The 18282-nt window shown below is 35.6% G+C and overlaps 4 protein-coding genes across 6 annotated transcripts; 3 read left to right on the top strand and 1 right to left on the bottom strand.

Annotated features, from left to right (window-relative positions):
- Positions 1 to 581: 581 nt before the first annotated feature.
- On the bottom strand, positions 582 to 3505 carry LOC111482487. Its single transcript, XM_023128297.1, has 2 exons — positions 2626 to 3505; positions 582 to 1299 (listed from the first exon to the last, which is right to left on the bottom strand). Exons 1-2 carry the CDS (start codon positions 3335 to 3337, stop codon positions 1193 to 1195), a joined length of 819 nt encoding a protein of 272 aa, XP_022984065.1. The 5' UTR covers positions 3338 to 3505; the 3' UTR covers positions 582 to 1192.
- Positions 3506 to 5117: 1612 nt separating this feature from the next.
- On the top strand, positions 5118 to 8898 carry LOC111482499 (NADH dehydrogenase [ubiquinone] iron-sulfur protein 5-B-like). The gene is made up of 2 exons (XM_023128311.1): positions 5118 to 5417; positions 8648 to 8898. The coding sequence occupies exons 1-2, from the start codon at positions 5268 to 5270 to the stop codon at positions 8747 to 8749; spliced, it is 252 nt and encodes an 83-aa protein (XP_022984079.1). The 5' UTR covers positions 5118 to 5267; the 3' UTR covers positions 8750 to 8898.
- A 501-nt stretch (positions 8899 to 9399) lies between these two features.
- LOC111482479 (phytochrome A-associated F-box protein-like) lies at positions 9400 to 11042 on the top strand. The gene is made up of 2 exons (XM_023128288.1): positions 9400 to 10645; positions 10793 to 11042. The coding sequence occupies exon 1, from the start codon at positions 9575 to 9577 to the stop codon at positions 10568 to 10570; it is 996 nt and encodes a 331-aa protein (XP_022984056.1). The 5' UTR covers positions 9400 to 9574; the 3' UTR covers positions 10571 to 10645; positions 10793 to 11042.
- Positions 11043 to 12485: 1443 nt separating this feature from the next.
- Positions 12486 to 18109, top strand: LOC111482472 (beta-glucosidase 11). Of its 3 annotated transcripts, none has more exons than XM_023128274.1 (13): positions 12486 to 12928; positions 13028 to 13091; positions 13199 to 13254; positions 13991 to 14066; positions 14159 to 14230; positions 14300 to 14387; positions 15132 to 15390; positions 15465 to 15580; positions 15662 to 15882; positions 16997 to 17025; positions 17129 to 17198; positions 17460 to 17550; positions 17672 to 18109. In XM_023128274.1, the coding sequence occupies exons 1-13, from the start codon at positions 12779 to 12781 to the stop codon at positions 17970 to 17972; spliced, it is 1593 nt and encodes a 530-aa protein (XP_022984042.1). In that variant the 5' UTR covers positions 12486 to 12778; the 3' UTR covers positions 17973 to 18109. The 3 variants fall into 3 exon arrangements, with proteins under 3 accessions (XP_022984042.1, XP_022984043.1, XP_022984044.1); XM_023128275.1 differs by having other exon boundaries at positions 12838 to 12928; positions 13006 to 13091; XM_023128276.1 differs by lacking the exons at positions 12486 to 12928; positions 13028 to 13091; positions 13199 to 13254 and adding an exon at positions 13742 to 13846.
- Positions 18110 to 18282: the final 173 nt, after the last annotated feature.

Genomic DNA, 18282 nt, shown 5'->3' with positions numbered 1-18282 from the left:
CCCAGAAGAATAAGAGAGGGGTTTTGTGAAGAATATGAAAATACAAAGCAGAGTTGTTTATGTCCAAATTTCAAAAATGCCATTGCAGAATTGTTTTTTCTTTTTTTAATAAATAAAATCATTTGTTTATTTATTCAATTACTTCAGACAATTTCTTCTTCTTTAATAAATTTATTTTTTTTAATTAATGGGTATGTTTAATATAAATTAAAAATAATGTCAAATAAAATGTATTTTATCTTTAATATATTCATAAATTTTTTACACTCATTTCTAAATATATAGTCTTAATTTATAAAATAAATTCTTTTAACTCATTTTGTGTACAAAAAAAAGTCTACTAAATTATGAGTAACGGTGTATTTTTCTCTCATACTAATTATTATTATTATTATTATATAAATAATAGATTACATTTTGATTATAAATAGCTGATTAAAAAGGTCAACATGAGTAATGTAATTGAAGGTTAAAATGCTCATCCCTCATATTTGTTATACTAAAAAAATCAAATTAATTAATTATAGTAGTACACAATAATAGTGTGCGGGTAAGTTGTAATCAAACTAAATGAAAATATTAGTCACAATATCGAAATGGATTTAAATACACAACACGAACTAAATCAATTCGAGCAATTATACTTGATGAAACTAGAAATCACTCGGACCCAAATGGCTGATCAAGTGAAACATGTAGCTTAAGTGAGTCACAACTCTACCACGGGTCTAGAAGCCACCTAGTTAAATGATGAGCATTTCAATATTTGAATCGAGCCTAACCAACACATTAGACCTAAAGAAGTCACATTCTCATCAACCTTTGGTCGGAGGCACATGCCATAACTCTCCATAACTAGTAGAATTATGGTCGAATTGGATCATACAAAAGAGTTGTGTGTACTAAGCTGACTTAAGAAGAATTCGAGCCTTGTTTTTTGTTTCACAGCTTTGTCAAGACATACAAAAGAGTTGACTTCTAGTGTTATAGAGTTCATGGCAGCCATAGATCTATCTACAAAAACATCAAGAATCCAGATGCTGTAAACTGCAATTTAAGCACTTTCAAAACTGGGGAACCTTTACTTTGCAGTTCAAAATTTCAGGTCTCAGAGGCATACCAGCAGGTAGGAACCATCAACAGCATCAGGAGTATTCACAGTGTTCATCATTGCCTCTTTTTGATGTTTGCTTCACCTTAGGGAATCGACCATTCCACATTCGTGCTTCTTACGACGGCATCTATGGTGTGATTTCTGATCTGCAAATGTGTTCTCTCCTACAATTTCTACTCTAGAATCTGCACAGGATGCAATCCCATCAATCATCTCTCAACTTAGATTGTGAATCAGAAAAAAAAAAAAAAGAAGGAACTGTATGTGCAAATCAGAAATTCAGAATTGAACGTGTTCAATCTTCCCATCAGCCGTTTTCGAGCAAAAGGAAGGCAGGAAATGCAGATTAAACAGGAGACAGTCATTTAAGGCAGAAGACATGTAAATGAACTTGCAAGTTCTACCAACAGCAAAGAGGCATTTATTAAGCGGACAGCTGCATTTTCTATGATAAATTATGTTGCTCATTTTCAATGAAATCTACTTTAGGACATAAATTACCTAAAACTGTCAAAACCCAAATGCATAGATGAAAAGTTAACAATGATGTAAATGCCTAAATGAGATTATGTTCATATCCAAGACAGGTATGAGGAGTCATGAATCATGAATATAACAAAAAAACTACGTCCATAAATCATCTCATCTCTAACACCTTAATTCTACTGCAGAGTTGGTCCGAAATAGTTGTTTTCGAGGGCATTTGATCTTTAGTACAAAGAACACAGAATGATTTTGTTATTTTGTGCTATCTTTTTCAACAAATCCGCCAAAGAAACCTATATAAGAACACATGTTAATGTCATCAGAGATGAAGCTTTCGTTCACATGCAAAGGTGAAGCATGAAGTCGACTACCATGGAGAAAGAACCTCCATTAACTCTTTTCTTGTGAGATCATCGGTTGGGGAGGAGAACGAAACATTTATATAAGGGTGTGGAAATCTCTCTCTAGCATATGCGTTTTAAGAACTTTGAGGGTATGTCCGAAAGGGAAAGCTCAAAGAGGACAGTATCTGCTAGCGATAGGCTTGAACGGTTACAAATGGTATAATAACCAAACACCGAATGTTTTGCAAGAGACAAAGCTAAGCTCCAAAGGGGGTGGACATGAGGTAGTGTGCCAGTAAAGACGTTGGCCCCGAATGAGGGTAAATTGGGGAGTCCCACATCGATTGAAGAAGGTAACAAGTGGCCTCATGGGTGGATTGTGAGACTAAGAATGAATATAGTTTCCAGACCATATAATGCTAAACGTCAAATCAAATGTTCATAAACCTACTCAATTCAGATGTAGATTATGCTCTCCACAAAATACATGGACAAGTTTCACAATCTAGAAGCTAGGTGATATGAATCTTAACCATCAAGGTGTCTATAATTACCTCGATCGTTAACTTACCAACAAAACAAAACGTTTTAAACAATACTAAACTTGTAGCTTAACCCATCAATCTGATAAAAATTGTGATCTTTTGAGATGAGAAGAAGAGGAAGAGGAAGAAAACGAACCTCCTAGTCGTTCACCCCATAGCAGCAATCTGGCATCCTCATCCTCCTCGTCGATCTCATCACCATACCCGAATTCACCATCTCCACGATAACCAGGCTCGCTACCATAGCCAGACTCGTTCCCCTGAGCATCAAAACCCCCATTAGAAGAACCAAACCCAGAACCCAATTGATCCTTCTCCTCTCTCTCCCTCCTCCTCGAATTCTTCGCTTCACTCACATCCGACGACCAATTCGCATCCCCATTCACAAACAACTCACCACTCGAATCCGTGCCAACCGCCATAGGGAAGTCCGAGCAGGTTCCATGAGCAGCCGAAGCCCCAACAGAGCAGCATCGTCTCGTTCCGCTTCGATCAGTACTCCGCCCGGAAACCGACCTCGATCCACGCCGCCGCCGCCGCTTCCTAGCGATCAATTGGAAGCTCGGACGCGAGTAACTGCCTCCTGCCGTAATAGAAGGCTTGTCGTCGTCAATCAAACTCAGGCCGGACATGTCAATGGCGTCGACATTGAAAGAGGTAGTTCGATCGGAGAGACAAGGGCGCTTGGTGTGCAGGCCACTGGATGAGTAGTAGGGTTTAGCGCTTGTGGGAGCGGAAGTATGGGCATCGGAATCTAGGGCTTTGGGCAGCTGGAAGGGCCTCCAACCATGGAGCTTGAGAGTACAGGAGTGAATCGATTCGCGGGAATCTAGGGCTCTGCGAGACATGAGAGTAAGAACGGAGAAGATGAATGGGAGTTGCAGAAGGGATGGAGGTGAAGAAGAAAATGGGGTTTGAGGCTTTGAGGAGGAGACTGATCGAGAATTCTGTGGAAGCTCTGTGGGCGCGAGGCTGTATTATTGGACGGGGGAGAATCTACGGCTGCTTTTTTTTTTTTTTTTTTTTTTAGAAAAACAAAAATTTTCTCTAGCCTCGAAAAAAAACACCTGTTAGACAATTTATGGATAGATTTTCACACGTTTGTAAATAATGTTTTACTTGGAATTTTACAATCCGCCCCTTTCAGGCCTAACATTCTTGTTAACACACCGCCTCGTGTTTACTCTAATCGACCCTTTATATTTAATACTTTTGATTTTAAGTTATAGTTGATATTGTGGAAATAAAGTCATACATTTCATCGTGAGGTGACCTCCATCACAGCATAAAGATTTTGGCATATTCTCCTCGTCATGCATCCCCTCACGAGTTAGTCTCTCTTTTCTTATTTTGATCTTATGGTCAAACTCTCCTAGGGTCCACTCGGTGGCGTGAAACTGTATCAAGGCATGAGATCGCACTCCTCCTCCCTTCTTGTGTTTTTTTTCTTGTTTTTCGACTTCATCCATTTTTTTTATTTTTGATTTTTTTTTTTGGAAAGCATCTCGGTAGAAAGCCTAACCACTACATAAGCTGCCATTTGTCTAAAAGAAAAAAAGGCTAGTGGTGGCTATTTGGGAAAGTCGAGCCAATTGGGTGTCCGAAGAGCAAACCAAAAAGCTCAAATTTGCATAATGGACCAATCAAATTATCCTAACAATTAATGACTTTTAAAACGTACTAATTTACAATATTATATACCTAAAAAATACTAATTTAATTATAATTACAAATGAAAGTTTACAAAAACTAGTAAATGATGCATAACATACATTATTTTCAGCAATTAGTCACAATCATTGGATGTATTCGAATTATTTAAATATTAAAATTAACTATTTTAAATATTATAAAATTGATAAAGAAGAAAATGTTAGTACAATGAGAAAATAAGAACTTAAATATAATTTAGTTTTGTATTTTATTTTATTTTTTATTGGAACAAAATGTGCAATAAGCTTAATTAGATGATCTTTTTGTTTTTAGAAAAATTAAGTATACAAAATTAAATAGAAAGCACCAATATTTTTAATTTTGGAAAAGGTTTAAGGGTAATTTGGAGTTTTAATTTTTTAATAATTTTTAATTTAGTAATTATTTTAAGAGTATATTAATAAAAACATCTTTAAATTTTAAAAATTTCAATAATATTTTTTAAATATTTTTTAATACTATTTTAGAAGTAATTTGAATCTCAAAAAATTAATTAATATGTTACATATTTAAAAACGAAGTTTTAAAAATAACATTAGCATATTTTACTTTTATAAAGAAAGTATATAAACGAAAACTATTTATTGACATCTCATCTATTATTTTTTAAATTTTTTAATATTATTTTTAAAAATCCATAATATTTTTGAAAGGTGTTATTAATAATAATTATATATTATTTTAAGTTTAAAAGTACTTTTCAAAGTTTTTTTTTTTAATTTAAAAATATTAATAAAACTTTTAAAATATTAACCATTTATAGTTTTAATGATAATATTAAAGAATTTTTTTAAAAAAATTTAAAATTATTTTTAAAATAAATGGGAAGAAAAAATATTTTTATTAATTTAACTTTATTTTGAAAACATCACAAATTTCAAACTAAGGCGAGCCCTTTGTCATTTAAAAACAAAATTCCATTTTTGCCACAGATACCCCGGAAACCCGAACCAGCTCCGATTAAATTTTAGTAACTTCCACTCGGCCTCAGCGGCTGCAGCCACACCAAACGCAACTCACAAAACAGAGATTCCGATTCAGCGGTGACCTCGAAAGGTTCACACGATGGCGTCAGGGTGGGGAATAACCGGGAACAAGGGTCGATGCTACGATTTCTGGATTGATTTCAGCGATTGTATGTCCCGCTGCCGAGAACCAAAGGACTGTACTCTACTCCGTGAAGATTATCTCGAGTGCCTCCACCATTCCAAGGAGGTGAGACCTTCCATTTCCCCTTGCTTTCTTGCATCTATTTCAATTTTCTTCCTATTTCTTATTATAAGTTAGATTGATTGCCTGAATTGCGATTAGAAATGTGGTTCCTTGTTCATTAGAGCTTTTGATGCCTAATTTCACCTCGGCTCATGTTTTTAACGTCGCATCCGAAGTCGGTTGCGTGAGATTTGGATTAGGTCTGTTTTTATATTCAACTTGTTGATTGACAAAATTTCTGGAGAAATTTGAATTTGCGAATACTTGGAATCTTGTAGCTTTTGATGATAGTGATTGATTAGGGAAAGGTCATGTCATGTCGAAGAAGAAATAAGGTTTTGTGGCTTCCGTTTCCAGTTCCACATAGTTTTTCCATATTTTGATGAACTTTTTAGAGTTCTTATCAACAAGAAAGAATGTTTTAGAGAAGCATGGTGGAGACCTCAGTCTCAACCTATTACATATTGAGTTTTGTGTATAATGAGGGAGAGGGACAGATCAACTTTATTGTTTCAAGCGAGCAGCTTGCCATACATTGCTTGTGATATAATATGTTTAGGCAAATCCGACCATAGTTCAATGTATAAGATACTAATTAAGATAGTTTGATCCCCCACTTTTGCAATGGTTTGAACTAAAAAAAAAGTTATATTTTGTTTAGGTGTTTCTGCTGAAACACAATTGTGTGATTTTATGTTTCTGAATGTACATCTTCCCTATGAAGATATGGATCTATATACACTTACACTAACAACATTGAGTTTTGCCTTCTAAGTTTAATGTGAAGAGTTTGTTTTATTCTAAAAAATAAATAAATAAAATAAAAACGGAAGTGGGATATGTTTATGGTAAGCTGAGTATATAGATGCTTGATTGTTGAAAGTAAGCTTCTATGCTGTTGGAGTCAATGGGCATTCTATCTATGAGCATTTTAATATGTAAACTGGTAGTCTCATCATATCAAGCTTTGCAACAACAGTCTTTCAACATTATCATCTTGGTGATGAAATCCTCCTCCCGAATCTCATTTTCACAAGTTGTTCTCTGATATTCTGCCGATTTTCAACAGTTGATTTTTAGCTTTTGGGGGCATTTGGATCTCTTTCCACGTCCTAATTTTCAATTTTCTTATGTTATATCCTTGATAGATCCTTCCTTTCAATGATCACTTTGTCACCGTCAGCTTTGCATATGTGAAAATCTAAATAAACCTCAGCTAAATTTGTTAGTTTTTATGGGGCTAAATGTGTAAGTCTCTAATATTTGAGTGTTTCTTCAATTTAATCTGTTGTGTTTTTTTAGTTATGTCATTTACATCGGTAAATGTTAGAACTGACTTATGATAAGTTTACATTGTATGATATTTGGCGAGTTGACAAAAATTTAGAAAAGGAATTATGCCATTTAAGTAAGGAATTTTTTTAACTTGACCTCCATATTTTTAAGAAGTCGGTAGAAATTTTGACATTTGCATAGTTTCCATTTTAAATTTTTGCAGACTCTCTAAATATATGTCATGAAAGCTTATCATCAGTAAATTTTAACATTTATGGATGAGAATGATATAATTGAAAAATACTAAATCAGAAGGAACTAAGTTGGAAACTTTTTGAATGATAGATACTAAATTATTGAAAAATGCATAAACACTAGGGTAGTTGTTTAAATTTGTCTTCAGTGTTATTTCTAAATGATTACGCCTTATGCATGTGACTTCTGGAAAGCACATGCAACTATGGATAGTTTTGATTTACAAGAATAGCATTCAACTTATCTTCCCTTGTTGGCATTGACATGCGCTATTCATTTGGTACCGATCATTTGAATTTGAAAACTCCCGTTGCTTAGTATCTCCGTGTTTGGTATCAACCCCTTCACTAGTTTACACCTGTTTTTTTTCCTTTATTCTTTTTCCTTCTCCAGTAGCTTTTTCTCTCTCGATTGTACTTTCATCTGTTTTGAGATAGGTGGGCTCTGCTAAAATTGACTTTATTTTTATATCCAAACCCACCAAATAACAAAAATCACAGTGCTAGGTTTTTGTAGGAATATGGTTAACTTTTTTTCACCATGCAATCAGATGATCTTTTCTGATTTTTCCTGGGATATGTTGCTCACTTGAGTCAGAAATGAATCTCAATCCAATTACTATTTTTGGTGTCACCTTATATTGTAATGTTTTAATCGTTCCATGTGTGCGTGTCTTTGAGTGGTGTGGTCTCTGCTTTGCTATTGCTATCACGTCATACAGATAAGTTTGTTATATCACTTGTACGTTCAGTTTGATTGCTCATGTGGAAAAGGGTAGACAGGTGGATTTTTTTTATTTTAATTAATTTATTTTATTTTTTGCATTCTAAAACCATCATAGGTTGGTTCACTAGTCCCAAGTGCAAGTGGTTATCTTAAATGCATTTGAGGTCTCAATCATGGTTCAAAACTTAAATTATAGCCGCCGTGTACCTAACATTCTAGAAATATTTATCTAGTATCCTGACACAACATAGTACTTGCAATTATTCCATAGAATTATTCATGCACCAAGTCTTTAAAGAAACAAAAATTAAGACTACTGCTGTTTAGAGTGAGTCGAGCTGGTACTTGATTCTTTCAACTACTAATTTGACCTTGATGAAAATACCACACATAAATTGGTTAGATTATGTTTGTTGTGTTATTCTTGCTGTTGTCTTTATTAACATATAAATTAGTTAAATGAATTTGTGGAACAAGATAAAAGCAGTTTAACATGTTATGATTGTGACTTGAATTCTAATATTTATTAATTGAGTGAGGTATTCAATCATGATGATTCTAGAGGGTATGTTTAAAATCATAGTTTACAGAAATCGAACTAAAAAGCTTATGTACATTTTTTTTGCATCATTTCTTTTTGCAAAATCGTTATATCATTCACTTAAGACAACTCTTCCATTTTTGAATAATGAGGTATATATCTGGACATGGAGCTCAGATTTCTAAGTTGTACCTATCATATTTGTTATTTATCTCTCTACTCAATATGAATATATTAGTGAGTTGATTTATGGAAGGTTGTTAAGAATTACTTTTTTAGGCTTGATAGGAGAATGGTTTCATTGCTAACGAATAGGAACACATGGATGAACATCCAAAATGCTAGTAGGTTGATCTGGTTTTATAAAAAAATGATTCTGCCCGCTTTGCAAGAATCCGTTCTAATTCCATTTGTTTGTTTGGGCCATACCTTACAGTTCCAAAGAAGAAACCGTGTCTATAAGGAGGAGAAGCGTAAGCTAAGAGCAGCCGAACGGGAGGCCAAAGAGAGTAAACAAGTTGAAGCTGTTCATGCATAGTCATAATCATCATTCTTCAAAGATTGAATAATGAAGAATGCATTATGGACATGCGTTGTTATTTGAACAATTTTTGACTTGTTAATGACATTCTTTTCTGTCTTTCCTGAATCCGGTATGAAATTCACAAGCCACCCCTGTTATTTTGAGATCATTCGATTCCCTCAATCTTCTCGAGGCAATAAGAGATCGATTGAATCTCTTTTTTACTTTTTTTCATCTCTTCTCAACTAAGCTTCCTATCAAATTTTCTTTACTAACTTCCTTACATTAATCCCATTAATTTTTTATTAACTTTTTTAAGTTTCTAATTTTATGGACTAAATATAACCCAATTGGAGCACGGGTAAAGGTCTCGAATCACAGGTAATATAAGACATTTAATTATAATGTCTATGATTGACCTTCTAAACTCCCCACTTTCATAATCCTTTTCACTCTCGTTCCAGACACATCCAAATCCAAATATGAGATATTTGTCCGTAAGAAGCAATGTTCAATTTTGATCGAACATAATTAAAAGGTAAAAATAATTTTACTCTCATGCTTGGATCATAACACGGTGGCTAAAATAAAAATGAAAAAATGAAAAAATGAAAAAATGTACATTATTTTAATTTATTTGTAGGTATTGTCCGTGTTTTTATGATGAAAAGTTGGGGGATTTGTGTGGACGCAAAACCAGAGGGCCGTTTGTGGATGCAAATGGTGAGGACAGTTTTCACATTCGCCGCCGACCGCTTCAACACACCCATACTATTCGAATCTCACCCTTTTTAATCTTCCCAACTACAACTGTTTCTTGATTCATTTCCAGTTTCAGAAATGGCGGATTCTGCCTTTTCTTCCCTTCCCGACGACATTCTTCTCAACATCTTCTTCAAGCTCGAAGACGATCCCCGCTACTGGGCTCGATTGGCCTGTGTTTCCACCAAATTCTCCTCTATTATCCGCAACATCTGCTGGAAGAATAAGTGTTCCAAGGCCATCCCCTCTCTCGTTGCTGATCTTGCCGTCGGCGGCTCTATTCCCCCCGGTGGATGGGCCTCGCTTCATAAGCTTGCTGTCTGTTGTCCGGGTCTTATCCATTCCGGTGTTCTTCTCGAGAATTCCGATTTCGGCCTCGGCCGCGAGCTTGGTCCTGATGAAAATTACATGAAATTGGTCGCGTCTCACCTATCGGTAACGGAAACGAAATCGAAATCCTCTACTGCTCTATTTGAGGTTAATTCTGATCTCTCTGCCTCTGCTTCTGCTTCTGATTGTGCTTGGTCTCTCTACGATGATCTGTATCTCGATACCGTTTATAATGATTCTGAAGCCTCCGATGTTCCCGACCCCCAAATCGGTGTTACCAAAGTGGAGAAAGGCGTTTTTATGGTGGATAGGGAATTTTATCTCTCGGAGAGGAGAAGAATCAGCAGGTCCATGAAATCGCATTTGGCATCTGGTGTTTGGAACTTAAGCAGGGAAGAAGGAAATAAGCTGCTTCGTAGCCGATTCCGCGGCGATTCTCTGTACATTTGTGATTGGCCTGGATGTGTTCACATTGAAGAGAAGCGTAATTACATGATTTTCAGAGGCGTTTTCAAGAACTTCAAGGGATCTCATGTCTGGAGAACGATAAGGGATGGCAATAGGAACAAAATTGATGTGAATTGTGCGTTTTGTTCTTGCAACGAGACTTGGGATTTGCATTCCGCCTTCTGTTTGAGGCGAGTTTTTGGGTACCACGATGATGGAGAGCCAGTTGTTCGAGCTTATGTCTGTGAGAATGGACATGTCTCTGGAGCTTGGACGGATCTGCCATTATACACTTGATTTCACTTCTGGGTTTGCTCTAATTCCTCATTCAAATTCATAGGAACTCGAGAAATACATGGAGGCAATGTTTTGGTAGTTCTTATGTCTATACCATTTTATACCTTGATATCAATATCTTTCCCTTTTGGCCTGTTTTTCATGAATTGGACATGGTCTTTGTGCTCTTATATTAATTTCTAAGAGGTTCATTTGAGTTGTACATGTTTCATTTATCTGTAGCTGCTAAGGAAAGATGGGACATAGCATAGCTTTCAACCTCGGAGGATGATGGGGCGAAAGAAGTTGGAAGTTCAAATGGAGTAATCCTTAAAAGATAAGTAGAAAGAAATCAAAACCTTGGTATTTTCTGCGTATAATCTTGTGTTTGTATATGATGAATTGATCTGTTATAGTGGGAGTATTGTTTCCCCTTCTTCATTTAATGAAAGAAATGCTCTAAGACTATGTTCTCAGAGATTTGTAGGGCCAATTGAACTATGTCTGATGATCTTAGTATTTGCAGGGTGAGTTTAGGTGTTTTCTAGTGAGAACAAGCCTTTCTATAACCCTCTTTTTGGTAGAGCACCAAGTAAATAGGCTCTCTGAAACTCACTCATGTCATTGAGTCCAAAGTCCAAATACCCTGATAGTTCGACCAATAGTTCGACCAATGTAGTATGCATTTGTTTTGTTTGAACAAAATACCAAATCCAGGAGACCATCTTAACCAAATCCAACCACTTGCCGTCCTCTTTTTTGCTTTACCAAACCTGTGAGATCCCACATCGATTGAAGAGGGGAACGAGTGCCAGCGAGGAAGCTGGGCCTTGAAGGGGGTAAATTGTGAGATCCCACATCGGTTGGGGAGTAGAACGAAGCATTTTTACAAGGGTGTGATATTTTTGTAAGGGTGTGGAAACCTCTTCCTAGCAGACCGTTTTAAATCTTGAAGAGAAACCTGAAAGAGACATTATCTTAGCGAACCGTTACAAACCAGGAAGGTTTATTTGATTTGATAATATGACCAAATGCATCGATATTAGATAACATTCCGCTTTCCATGTGCCAAAACTTCATCCTATAGAAAGGCCTCTTTGAATAGAGACCTTTGATGAAGCTTCTGGGTTGATGGGAAAACGTGCCATAAGCGACTTAAAGAGAAAATGAACATTGGAATACACCTTCCCCTATCTATAGGTCAAACAAAGTTGTAGGCATGACACATTCAAGGCCAATGAATGAATCTCGAGCAAGGTAGTAGTTAAACCCCTTCATTGCTCGTACATACGACTTTTGTGATACGACTTTTGTGATACTTGGACGTGTACTTTCTTTTTCTGTTTAGTTAATAATAAGAGAGATCGAATTAAGAGATGATAATAATTAGTTTAGTCATTCCCGTCAATGATATATTCGTCATATCTATCGATCAAATATTTAATTAATTTTTTAATGTCTACTTAATTAATATTAATTATTTATATGGAAAGCCGGCTGTTTGCATGAAACGCACCGAAACTCCGTCGTTTTGCTTTGTAAAGTAGTAATGAATCATGCAGAAAAATCCATTGCCTTTGATAAGTTCTCCGCGTCATTAATAAATAAATATTTTCAATGTAGTCATTATTTAAAATAAAAAAAACTAATCTTTTAATGCTATAAATATTTTTAATTATATCATCAATAACTGTTAAATAGTAGAAAAGTAAAAATTTCGGTAAATCATAGAAATTTGGAGACAAAATTAGGAACTTTCGGATAACCCAGTTTATCTTCTAATTTTATTTATTTATTTTTAATTATGCAGGATTATTATTACTTTTTAATAATAGAGACAAAAAATATATAATAATTCTCTATTGAAATAAATAAAATGTTCTTGGTTTGGTTTAGTTTTAAAAGTTTTAATTATTTGCTTTATATTTATAAAATTCACTTTTTCTAATTAATTCAAAGAATTACGAGACTGGAGAATCAAACGGTCCGGAAATTTTAAAAAATAAAATAAATGCTCAAACCCATCAACAAAATAATACTTTTAAATTCGAAGCTCTTTTCCATTCACACAAACAGATAGCTTTAATTAAGTGGTTCCTCTCGCATTGAAGGGATCGCCGTCGCCATCGCTGTCGGGCTTTACAAGCTTCTGGGGCTTTCTCTGCACAGATCGCTTTGAATATAAACTCTAGTTTTGATCCTCAGAACCCAAGAAGAAAGGGGAAAAACATGTCAAATTTGGGTCTCATAAATGGGCTATTGTTGCTGATGCTCTTAAAGTCAACAGGTATAGGAGCTGCTGCTGCTTTTGCTAATTCTTATAGCAGATACGATTTTCCACCTACGTTTGTTTTTGGATCCGGCACCACTGCTTATCAGGTTCTTCTCTCTTTTTTGGACCCTTTTCTTGGTTTATTTAGTTTGAGAGAGAGGGTTTGTTTATAGAAGCTTAACAGTTGAAGTAGCCAAAATGTAAAGGTTGAAGGAGCAGCTAAACAAGATGGCAGGACACCAAGCATTTGGGATACCTATGCTCATTCTGGTATGTGTATCACTTCTTCTTTTCTACTCATTTATTGAACAAAATGAGTCATTTTCATGGGGCTATTACTCACCAATGAACACAATTCTGGTTTAAATCTATGGTAGGAGATGGACCTGGAGGAGACGGTGACATAGCATGTGATCAATATCACAAATATAAGGTATGTGTTTCATTTTAGCTTACCAAACATGTTTGCTCTCTATACTTTCACATGTGACTGTCAATCGTGAACAATTTTGTAAAGATCGAATGAGTTTTCTTATATATGTTGATAGACAAATTAACTAGGACCATATGCGTTTATAAGCTATAAAGATGAAGTCGTGTAACACTTTATGCCCAGGATTTAGAATTTGGATTTGACGCCCGATGACTCCGACATTCCCCTGCATCTACCTACAACATGGTCACGTTATTTATTTCTTGTTTCTAAGAGTGAAAACTATCCCCACAGACCAACACGGGTCATTTCAGCATGTTTTGTCCTGACTCACATGTATTCTAGAAAACTTTCAAAGAGGTCATTCAACATAGAATTGCTCTAAGCAAATCACACTTAACTTTGGAGTATGTTTTGTTGAGTGACCCAACACGGGTTCTTTCAGCATACTTCGTCCTAACTCACAATGTGTTTTACTTGGAGCAATTCTATGTAGGGTGACCTCATGAAAATTTGCTTCTAATTAAGGACAAAGCATGAGAAAAGGACTTGTGTGGTCTGTGGAGATTATCTTCACTCTTAGAAGCTAAAAGTAAGTAACATGTCCATGTCGCAGTAGATGTAGAAAAATGCCGAATCACACGAGTGGCGAAATTGGATTCTTGTTAATTAATTTCTTAGCCCAAGCTTGGTTCATATACTCGATTAGCTTATAAGATCATGTTTGTTAATGTAGGAAGATGTGAAGTTGATGGTGGATGTTGGACTTGATGCTTATAGATTTTCCATCTCATGGTCAAGACTTATTCCAAGTAAACTAACAAAAGCCCTTATGCACTAAAAGCTGTACGCCAAAAGAAAGAAGAAAAAAAAAAACTTAAGACATTTTTTGTTTGTTTCTCAGATGGAAGAGGACCCATAAATCCTAAGGGGTTAGAATACTACAACAATCTCATCAATGAACTCATCACCCATGGTTGTTGCCCAATGTTTCAATCATAGCTTCTATTCTTATGCACATTTATCTTATGATCTTCTTGAATAGGAATTCAACCCCATGTAACATTGCATAACTTTGATCTTCCACAAGCACTTGAAGATGAGTATGGCGGATGGGTTAGTCCGAAGATTATGTAAGACCCGTTATTCCCCTGCATCTCTATTTACCGAACACAAAATATGGCTGCTTTTCTATAACTGTGTAAATTTGAAAACCTGCATGTCTTTTAATAACTATATGTTTAAGATTTACTTATACATCCAACGATTCAGAACTGTCAACCACATCGTGTTGATCGACTTTCCGAAATAATTTCTCCAAAATAGACATAGGGTGTAACGACCTAAGCCCATCGCTAGCAGATATTGTCCTCTTTGGGTTTTCCCTCTCGAGCTTCCCCTCAAGGTTTTTAAAACGTGTTTGTTAGGGATAAGTTTCCACACTCTTATAAAGAATGCTCTGTTCCCCTCTCCAACCGATGTGGGATCTCACAATCCACTCCCCTTCGGGGTCCAGCATCCTCACTGGCATTTCTTCTCTTCTCCAATCAATGATGTGGGACCCCCATTCCACCCCCTTTCAGGGCCGAGCGTCCTTGCCAGCACACCGCCTCGTGTCCACCCTCTTTGGGGCTCAGCCTCCTCGAAGAGGGGAACAAAGCATTTTTTATAAGGGTATAGAAACCTCTCTATAGCAAACAAAAACCTTGAGGGGAAGCCCGAAAGGGAAAACCCAGAGAGGACAATATCAGTTAGCAGTGGGCTTGGGCCATTACGTAGTGAAAACCTCAAACTTTTTAATCGATGTGACATGTTTTAGCTATTATATCAGCTATGTTCAAGTTGACTAATATATCGGATTTTTAACGTGAATGTAGAGAAGATTTCAAAGCATACGCGGAGGTATGTTTTAGAGAATTTGGAGATAGGGTGTTGCATTGGTCAACTATAAACGAGGCTAATGTGTTTGCGTTGGGAGGATACGACTTAGGATTTCTACCACCTCAACGATGCTCGCCTCCATTTGGAACCAGAAATTGTTCTAAAGGAAACTCATCAATTGAGCCTTATTTGGTTGTGCATCATTGTCTATTGGCACACGCATCTGCTGCAAGTTTGTACAAAAATAACTACAAGGTATCGTATTTCTCTTTAGTCCTCGAACTTTTGAATAATCTATTTTAGTCCTTACATTTGTTTTCGAAGCACAGGACAAACAACATGGTTTCGTAGGGATCAGCATCTATATGTTTCGGTTCGTTCCTTTCACTGAATCAAAAGAAGACGCAAAGGCTGTTGAAAGAGCCTATGAGTTTCTTGTTAATTGGTAAGTTTAGGGTATCTCGGGTTAAATTGTTACAAATTTGAAAATATCGAGACTAAATTGTTGCTTGTTTTTGGTTGGAAGGGTGCTTCATCCATTAGTGTTTGGAGAGTATCCTAATTTGATGAAGAAAAATGTAGGGTCAAAAATGCCAATTTTCAGTGATGATGAGAGCAGTCTAGTGAAGGGGTCTGCTGATTTCGTAGGGATCATTCATTATCAGAATTGGCATATCAAAGATGATCCTTATAGCTTCATGATGGAAACTAGAGACCTTGGAGCTGATATGGGAGCAAAAGCAATCAGTATCTTTTAATGCTTTCCTTAATGCTTTCCTTTTATTCTTTTAGATATTAATGCTTTCCTTTTATTCTTTTAGATAAGACTAAGTTAAGATAAGTGTACGACTCTGATACCATGTTAGGAACAAAAAGCCTTTCCTCAGAACGCCTTATAAATTTACTTTTGGTTTCCCCAGAAGGCCTAACTAATAGAGATAGTAGTGTCCCTCATTTATATACCCGTAATCTTTCCCTTAATTAGCCAATGTGGGACTCCAACAATCCTCAACAATCATCTTCTCGAACAAAGTATACCATCGAGTCTCTCTTGAGGTTTTCTTTTCTTGGAGCCCTCGAACAAAGTACACCCTTTGTTCAACACTTGAGTGCCTCCTTCTCTGGAGCTCTCGAACAAACTCCTCTTAATTGAGCCTCGACATATTCTCTGGAGCTATCGAACAAAGTATATCCTTTGTTTGACACTTAGGTTACTATGACTACACCTTCGAGGCTTACAACTTCTTTGTTTGACGTTTGAGGATTCTATTGATACAACTAATTTAAGATAAAGGTATGACTCTGACACCATGTTAGGAACAAAGAACCTCCTTATTGATATGATATTGCCCACTTTGAGCATAAGGTTTGCTTTTGGGACCAATAAAGATAGTGTCTCTAACTTATATACTCATGATCTTCCCCTTCATTAGCTAATGTGGGACTCCAATAATTCTTAATTATCCTTTTCTAGAACAAAGTATACCATAGAGCCTCCTTTGAGACTTCCTTCTCTAGATCTCTCGAACAAAGTACACCTTTTGTTAAACACCTGAATTCTTTCTCTGGAGCTCTCAAACAACCTCCCCTTAATTGAGGCTTGACTCATTCTCTTGAGCTCTTGAACAAAGTACACTCTTTGTTCGACACCTTCGAGACTCACGACATCTTTGTTCTAGGTTAAGATAAGGGCAATGACTCAGATGTCATATTAAGAATAAACAACATCCACGTTGATATGATATTGTCCACGAATACAAAAAAATGTTTAAACTAAATTATTTATTACCAATGGGATATAGAAGGTAAGTATCTAAATAATATTTTTGAAATTAACTCGGAATTACTTTTTTTGATTCAGTGATACATGAAAATGTCACGACACCCGAGGTGAGTAAATATTTTCTATTTTTAATGTTGAAAATAATAAATTGCGTTTAATAATATTTTGTATTTCTTATTATGATATTGAAAAGCAAGACTGATTTTGTAGAGCCTCCAAATGGTAATTGAGTACTTGAAGCAAGTTTATGGCAATCCTCCAACTTACGTCTATGAAAATGGTATCGTGTGTTTTTTACCTTCCATGAATTATGAGTCCAAATGGTATCTTGTGTTTTTTACCTTCCATGAATTACTGAGTCTGTGTAAAAATCAGGAGTGTTCAAATGATTTGAGAACCTGATGAATTCGAACAATCCATATTGAGTTGGGTTACATTTACGAAATATTATTACGAAAGATTAAGAACATTAGTTTTTCAAAAGCATTAAATTTTGTAATCTATTGATTTGATAAAAGTTTGTTTGGAACATGTTGGTTAGGTCTTCCAATGAAGAGAAATTCATGGTTACAAGATGAGCCAAGAGTGGAATACATGCATGCCTACATTGGTGCTGTTCTTGATGCTTTGAGGTAATCCTTATATAAACAAAAACTATGAATCAAAAACTAATTAAATCTTAATTAGATAATCATTCTGTTTATACATACACATATTTCGGTGTTGTTGAGCTCAAATTGGAAACTGTTGTAGGAATGGATCAAACGTAAAAGGCTACTTCAGTTGGTCGTTTCTTGACGTATTTGAGTTACTGGATGGATATGATTCAAGTTATGGATTGTTCTACGTAGATTTCGATGATCCAAATTTGAAACGATATTCTAAATTCTCGGCTCAATGGTTCTCCAACTTCTTGAAAGGGGAAAGGAAAGGGAAAGGGAAAGGAAAAGGAAAAGGAAAAGGGAAGGTTGCCCATTCAAATGGGGTTTTGGAGCTCAACAACAATCAAACCACCTTTCCTTCTTCATCATACTCATCCTATATAAACTTTTAGAATAAGTATACAAATGTTCGAATCCTTTCTGTATTATATTATTTGTCGTATGCTATTATAATGTAAAATGAATAAATGTATTAACAAATTTGAACGTTACTCACCGTTGTTTAAGATATGAACTCGTTTGAGATCAAGTGTTATGAGCGAACTTTTAAAAAAATTATGTCTTGGAAGGAAATGTCATTTGCCATTGCAAATGAATGTGGTTGACATGTTTGTAAGGAATGATAGAAGGGAAAAGAAAAAAAGAGAGGGAATAATAAGTAAATAAAAATGACGTAGAAGAGCCTAGATTTCAAATGAATGA

The sequence above is a fragment of the Cucurbita maxima genome, unplaced genomic scaffold (genome assembly GCF_002738345.1).
Source record: "Cucurbita maxima cultivar Rimu unplaced genomic scaffold, Cmax_1.0 Cma_Scf00007, whole genome shotgun sequence".
NCBI lineage: Eukaryota > Viridiplantae > Streptophyta > Magnoliopsida > Cucurbitales > Cucurbitaceae > Cucurbita > Cucurbita maxima.
The sequence above is the reverse complement of the archived record's forward strand: the minus strand, read 5'-3'. Positions and strand labels throughout refer to the sequence as shown.

Coding starts and splice junctions, on each gene's coding strand:
- LOC111482479 (XM_023128288.1), top strand. CDS start 9,575: ATGGCGGATTCTGCCTTTTCTTCCCTTCCCGACGACATTCTTCTCAAC.
- LOC111482499 (XM_023128311.1), top strand. CDS start 5,268: ATGGCGTCAGGGTGGGGAATAACCGGGAACAAGGGTCGATGCTACGAT. Junction 5,418..8,647: donor GCCTCCACCATTCCAAGGAG/GTGAGACCTTCC, acceptor CATACCTTACAG/TTCCAAAGAAGAAACCGTGT.
- LOC111482487 (XM_023128297.1), bottom strand. CDS start 3,337: ATGTCTCGCAGAGCCCTAGATTCCCGCGAATCGATTCACTCCTGTACT. Junction 1,300..2,625: donor ATGGGGTGAACGACTAGGAG/GTTCGTTTTCTT, acceptor CATCCTGTGCAG/ATTCTAGAGTAGAAATTGTA.
- LOC111482472 (XM_023128274.1), top strand. CDS start 12,779: ATGTCAAATTTGGGTCTCATAAATGGGCTATTGTTGCTGATGCTCTTA. Junction 15,883..16,996: donor TATGGGAGCAAAAGCAATCA/GTATCTTTTAAT, acceptor TTTTTGATTCAG/TGATACATGAAAATGTCACG. Junction 17,026..17,128: donor AAAATGTCACGACACCCGAG/GTGAGTAAATAT, acceptor CTGATTTTGTAG/AGCCTCCAAATGGTAATTGA.